This window comes from Ischnura elegans, chromosome 13 (genome assembly GCF_921293095.1).
Source record: "Ischnura elegans chromosome 13, ioIscEleg1.1, whole genome shotgun sequence".
Classification (NCBI taxonomy): Eukaryota; Metazoa; Arthropoda; class Insecta; order Odonata; family Coenagrionidae; genus Ischnura; species Ischnura elegans.
Window position 1 is genome coordinate 9,753,746 of NC_060258.1, and position 6,885 is coordinate 9,760,630.

The 6,885-nt window shown below is 37.7% G+C and overlaps 1 protein-coding gene across 1 annotated transcript; it reads left to right on the forward strand.

The window, feature by feature from the left end:
- The first annotated feature begins 435 nt into the window (after positions 1-435).
- On the forward strand, positions 436-5,623 carry LOC124170194. The gene is made up of 2 exons (XM_046548893.1): positions 436-1,525; positions 4,709-5,623. Exons 1-2 carry the CDS (start codon positions 449-451, stop codon positions 4,712-4,714), a joined length of 1,083 nt encoding a protein of 360 aa, XP_046404849.1. The 5' UTR covers positions 436-448; the 3' UTR covers positions 4,715-5,623.
- The last annotated feature ends 1,262 nt before the right edge of the window (positions 5,624-6,885 follow it).

Below are 6,885 nucleotides of genomic sequence, written 5' to 3' on the forward strand. Positions count from 1 at the left end.
CAACGGCAACTTCACCTTGCTGCCATCAGGTTTGACAGCCGTGAATGGTCTCCCTGACTGATGTTAATCTTGAAGCACCAACAAACTGCCTTCTGATGCTCTCATCCTCTGAACCCTGGGAATAACTGCAATCTTGTTGGCCGTAGATGCTCCATAATCTTTGCACAAACGTGTATTGAATATTCTCCACAATTTCTTTCCCATCAGTGAGAAATTCAGTGAAGGTACACTGCTTGTAATGTAGCTGACTGACAGATGGTCATACAGCTAAGCTATCAGTCGGAAAAACTAGTAAGTTTGCTTGCAGATCCATGGAACTTCAGATGATGCATACATAACGTTTCACAATGATACCATTTTTGTCGGATGAGAAAACAATAGTGGTGCATTACTTCATGGGCAACCCTCATACTCACTGCATTTCTTTTTATTTCTAGGTGCAGTTGAAATGGCAGGTGCTGGAGACACAGTGGAAATCCTTCCTGTTGAAGAGGCTGTAACACGTGATGGGTTGGCCAAGCGAGAAGAAGGGATAAGAGATATAATTACTGAATTATGCCACCAGCAATCCAGCAATTTCGCTTCATTGCAGGGTGAGATGAACGCATTGCACAAAGAGATCACGTCGAGGGATTTTCTGCTCCGAAAACTGGAGGAGAGCGTCACAAGATTATCTGAAGATATCGCTCCTCTGAAGGATTGTGTGACGGCAAAGATGCAAGAGGAGGCGCACAGTGCAAGTTCTCAATCTTCAGGTTCGTCTGAAGGTGGCGCCACTCAGGATGGAGACCAGGGAAATGAATTAGAGAGAAATAATAGAGTCCTGAATAGATGTGTAGACGTGATGATGAGTCTCACGGAAATATGGAAGAATAATGAAGAGAAAACTCAGAAAGTCAGAGGTTTTTACGAGAAGATATACGAAGCATCCCCATTCACCTCTCTTATGTTAACGTTCCTGGAGAGAAATTGTGGATTGAAAGTACTAATCGATTGTGATTCCCATGATATCTCGAATTTAGTAAAACGATTGGTCAACCTAGATGGTAAAAAATGTAATGGAACAGAATTTCTTACGTTTGCCGACATTTTTGAATGCAGGGTTTACTTGGGAGGTGAGGGTGGTCTAATCGACGTAAATAAAAGGGGCCAATATGTTGACGAAACTTTTGACCCTGAAGTTTCATTGGCTCAGAGCTTGGCACAGATAGTGATGTACTTGATCTTCAAAAACCGAGGATGTCCTTACGCGTGTGACGATGAAATGTATGAGAAACTGTATGAGAAAATTGTGCTTGAAACATCGCAGAAGAAGGAGTCAGTGACCATGGATGGCTGTGTATATCATGCCTTGAGTATGAAAACACCTTTAGGGAGAGAAGTATCATTGATTACGGTCATCCCAGGAATGTTGGTCAAGTACGGTTCGAAGGAAGGAATGTCGAAACTGCTGGAGCAGGTGCCTTTACTCACGCTCTTCTTCATGCATCATGTGATTCCGAAAATGAGGAGCATAGTCAATGAGGTAAGAGACTTACTTGGTGAACATTTAATCAGAATCAAGGAATTTTTATGAAAAATCCACGTAGCAGATGTAATAATTGCAGTCAACTCTTGATTGCAACAGATATGCAACAAATGAAGTCTTGGAAACCATATTATTATTATAGTATTCTACTGATTAGGGTAGGTTTTCATGGAGTATCTCCCTTTCCTTCCAGCACTGCTTTCTTTAATTCACTGTAAGGCCTACTCTCCTTCAATCTATCTAAAAATCCTATTCTTTTCCTTCCCCAACAAAGCTAAAAAATGATTCCCATCTGATGAAATAATAATTAATGATAACACAATTGAGTTTATTGTTCTGTAGGGTTATCCCATTTCACTCGTGATATTTATTATCCTCTCCTGGGGCAGTAATTCATGGGACCACATTGGGTGGTTTCCTATTATTTTCTAATTGCCTAAATCGAAAGATTAATACTCCTGGAGTACGTATTTCACACTTTCAGATTTTTAAACGAAGATATCTATTTTTCGCGATTAAATTAAAAGTGAAAAATTTCAAGAGCGCGAAAACGCGACGCGTAAGTATGAATGCTGGGAAATCTCTCCGTCTGGCTCCTGCTGCCGCCCTGTGAGGTGACATTGAAGCAAGGCTTAGCACTGATACGACGCAGGCTGCTAGTGGGTAGCTGAGTACCCTGCTGGCTAGTAGCGCTTGGCTTAAATAAGGATTATTAATACCTTATCAAACGAGGAAAAGTTTCCGACCTTAGCCAGTTTTAATAAGTGATCATTAAGAAATGTTTCCCTGAGCTCTGCGCCTCATGCATGCATTGGTAACCTCAGAGAATATATAACTCCTATCTTCTCGGGTAGAAACTAGGTCCCTGTGACATCACGTGGAGTGGAATCGCATGGGCGCCAATCTGGCCCTTTTCCAATGAGGATAAAAATGGACCATTGCCATTCGTCTGAACCGGTATTTCTAAAACAAAATAATCAAATAATATATTATGAATGCACAAATGGTGGGTAACGAATCGCAATCAATGCCTTCCATTTTATTTGATGGAGGAAACTACCCTATTGTAGAATAATATTCAAAATTCAAAAGAGGATACTGCGGCTTTTTGGTAAAATGCCTGCTATACACCCCATGTTACCATCTATTTTGGAAATTTAATATTTTACCCCTAGCCTTTATGTATATGTACTCTGCAATTGTTTGTGCGAAAAAGAATATTTCTTATTACGCAACCAAAGACGATTATCATTGTTATTATACCAGGAGTCTTATAAGCCTCCACCAAACATTTATAAGAACTAAAATCTCAGGTTATGCCCCATGGCACATGGGCCTTTTTTTATTTAATGAACTCCCTCCTAGTAAAAAATATGTCCCTCTTCAATTGCAACATTTGTGAGTTTTTTTTTTTTAACTCTTTTTATTCTGTGCACATATTTCTTAATCTGTGACATTTTTTCCTTTCTTTAATTATAATGTTTTTATAACTCACTCCTTGAAGTGTCCTATAATTGTACAAGCAAATTACCGGACAAATGAAAATATTAATATAATAATAGTTTTAACATCCTTAATGGTGTTAGAGACTTTGAAAAATGTCAAATTTAAAAATATCTCATTATAAAGGAGAGAAACATAAGTAATCATTGCGCAAAAACACACTAAACATACGTACATTCCTAAATTTTAAAGTTCAGAATATTCAGCAGCGCTGTAAAAGGCATTCTTTAGGAGGAAAGACTTAAGTAGTCTTTTGAATTTTGATAATTCATGGTTCATTGAAGTTTAGGAGGCAGCTTTGGCGTAGTGAGGGGGGTGTTTGGGGGGGATAAAAAAACCCCAAAGCTTGGAGAAATTTTTAAGTTTAATCAATTTTACTTAATTTGATGGATATTACTAATGGAATAATATATGTATCAATAAAATATTCCTCATAAAGCCATAAAACTCACCATTTTGAACACCACACACACCCTGGTATAAGTTGCACCTAAACACACACCCCCTTCCAGCCTTGACTCCTATCTGTGCTCCTGGGAGGCAAATAATTATGAATTTTAGAACAGATGAAATGTGGCCCTATTTTTTGCTGAAACTGGATTCGAATCTCAACAGGTGAATATCTCCTTTGTCTTTGGTGTCATGAGAGGGGAAAGGTCGGAATATACACAAGGATTTTCCTTAACAAAGGAGGAACATTGCAGAATGAGTAGACGGAGTAGGGTTAGAATGCCCAAGGATTTGAAAAATGGTCTCCCATGTTCTCTTATTGATTTTCCTGCGATTGCTTAGTTACAGCTTGTTTTTGTAGAGAGAAATATTTGCTTGCCTGGAAATAATTACACCAGAAAAAATATTATTATATTTAAGGAAGGACTGAATTTAAGCTGATTACAATAATTTCAAGTATTCTCGCTAGATAAATGGAGTGAGTGTTCTAATCGTCCAGTTGCCTCTCTAAATATTATTGTTGTTATTAAAAACTGACGTCACAATCTGTACATTAACCCTGGCGATAAAACCAGACACTTCTTCTCTTCCCTGTCCCCCTCCATTTTCGCACTCACAACTTCAAGACAGCCCTGAACGTTGCCAGGGATGCCAACTTACAATAAATATTCGAGGGGCCCAATCTGGGTATCCTGCCACGGAAAATTTCACAAGTAGTGATTTTATAAGTTTTTTAAGCATTTTAGAAGAGTCATATGATCAACATTAGAAGCGTAATGACTCGAATTTCGATATCTTGACACTCCGGGAAAATCGACAAGCCTGACGCATATTTTACTCTTACCCATAACGTACTTCAGAGGGTGGGTTCGGGCCCCCTCAGGCCCCATGGAGTCGGCCCCAATGAATTTTGCTTGCGATAGTTTAGGTCATGAGTGATAGCACTTTTATTTCTGCGTTTACAATCACAGCATCCGTTGCATTTGTTAAATTTTTAGTTAACGGTCGGCCTATGATTTTTATGGGATATATATTTCTGCCTAAAATGGCATGCGTAAATTTGACAGATCAACCTGGAAAAAACCGAGAATTTTATAATTTAATTAGTGGGAGAACCCTGACTGATAGCATTAATAATATTGATAATAATTATCGCATTTTAATGTGTTAATTAATGAGGGCCAAACAATTACGTTACATATCTGTTTTGTTTCCTTGCTTCAACAGGCATGAAGAATCTGCCTTCTAGAAAACGTCGGAGATGAGTGCCTGGAAGTTATTGTTCTTGTTCCTGAAATTCATTGTCTCGAAGAAGAGATTCGTATTTTATTCCACGTCAGTCATTTTGGTGAACCGGGAGTTGAAAAGTGACTATGGCCAACATAAATCATTGCCTTCGCAATTGTTACCTAATCGGTGCTTCAGTAAAAGCCTTTACATATATGCAAAGTTGGATATTATTGTTTTAATTTCATTATCATTTCTATTGTAACATGCCATTTTAATTTTTTAATGCCTTTATCAAAAAACGCGCAACTGCTTATATGCAATGTTTGTGCAATAATATCTGCATTCTGAAATTATAATCATTTTTTCATTACTTCAGGTGTTACACTGATAAAAAGAACATTTATTCTCCTTAGTAACATCTGCATATTGTATTTATCCTAACCTATAATGGCAGAAAAAAAAGATTGGGAATTTAATTTTTTTAAAGAATGTAGTACATTCAGAGTATATTTTATACTAATTGTTAATTCTCCTATTTTATGAAAGTGTTTTACATTCTCTGGAAATGAGATCCAATGTCTAGGTACTTTATCTTGAAAATTACACACAGAAATTATAATTAGTTAGATTGTGGAACACCTTAAAAAATACCATATTTTTGTAATTGAATACATTAACAATGCTTTGGTTTCCTTCTATAGCCTTGATTTACCTATTTTGTCTTATAGCCATATATTTTTCCTATTTCTGTCGCTCATACCTGAGAATAAAGACACGGTATCGGTTGGCTAATGGATGTATTTTGTATAACCATTGCTAGCCATAAATGAATGTTCTAATATTATGTACGCCATTATGTTTTTGAAAATGATTTTGTAATTTGATTCTAATAAAAGAAGAGATTTATTCTTACTTATTTTTGCATAAATACCCAAGATTTCTCTCCAAGGAAAATCATAGTTGGTGAGTGGCAGATATATATAAGTGTGTCTTGGCGGAATCTACCATTGGACAACATTTTACATGCTGCAAGTAGCACGAGAATATATTTAAACCTCTCTCTACGAAGCTCTTTTTTGGGGTGGAGTGACCCTGGAATTTTCTTCCCTCAGATTTGGAACCCTGCTCAACACTTACCCTGGCCACTACGCTAGACCCCTTCTAACCCTATCATAGCACGAATCTACGGTCAATTTATTCTGTTACCAGTGTTTTTTTTAAAACTAATATTGCTTTTGATTTTCAACAATTTACTCTTCTCAAAGAATTACGAACAATTCATTTCATAGTATAAAAAAATTGTAGCGTCCACAAATAATACCATCGAAAAAAACTATTGACAATATAACAACTTGGCAATGGATTCCTGCTGTGAGGTTGGTCATAAATACGATATCTATTTTTCATGATTAAACTAAAAGTGAAATATTTCAAGCACCCGAAAACGCGACTGCTAAGGAGGAATGATGGGAAAAGCCTGTGTGACGCATTTCTGGTTCCAGCTGTCGGCGTGTGAGGTGACGTTGGGTCGAGGCTTGAGCGCTGATACGACGCAGGTTGCTAGAAGGTAGCAGAGTACCCTGCTAGCAGGTAGCGCTTGGCTTAAATAAGGATTATTATTCCCCTATCAAACGAAGGAAACTTTCTAACCTTAAGCATTTTTAATAGGTGATTAATAAGAGATGTTTCCCTGACTCTGTACGTCTTGATATGCATTACTAATCTCAGAGATTTGTAAAACTCCTATCTACTCGTATAGAAACTAGGTCCATGTGATGTCATGTGGAGTGGAATCGCATGGGTGCCAATCTGGCCTTTTTCAAATGAGGTTAAAATTGACCATTATTGCCATTCGTCTAAACCTGTATTTCTAAAACCAGGTAATTTGTATATTATGAATACACTAATGGTGGGTAAGGAATTGCAATAAATGCATTTCGTTTCCTTTTGATGAAGGAAACTACCCTATTGCTACCTCAGCAGTCATTTCCCTTCCTATAGCCGAAGTCTGGTGGTTTGCGTTCAAAAAATCAGCGACAGCTACACCTGACGTCAGTTGTTCTGCATGTAAAAATGCCGGTTGGCACTCTGGTATTCAATGAAGCAGAGATGAAGACATAATCCGGTATCGTCGGGACAATCTGGGCAGAAAGCGGTGACGGTGTTCCTGTCTC

What these genes read in the sequence shown, in the direction of transcription:
- LOC124170194 (XM_046548893.1), top strand. Translation starts at nt 449, where the DNA reads ATGGCAGGTGCTGGAGACACAGTGGAAATCCTTCCTGTTGAAGAGGCT.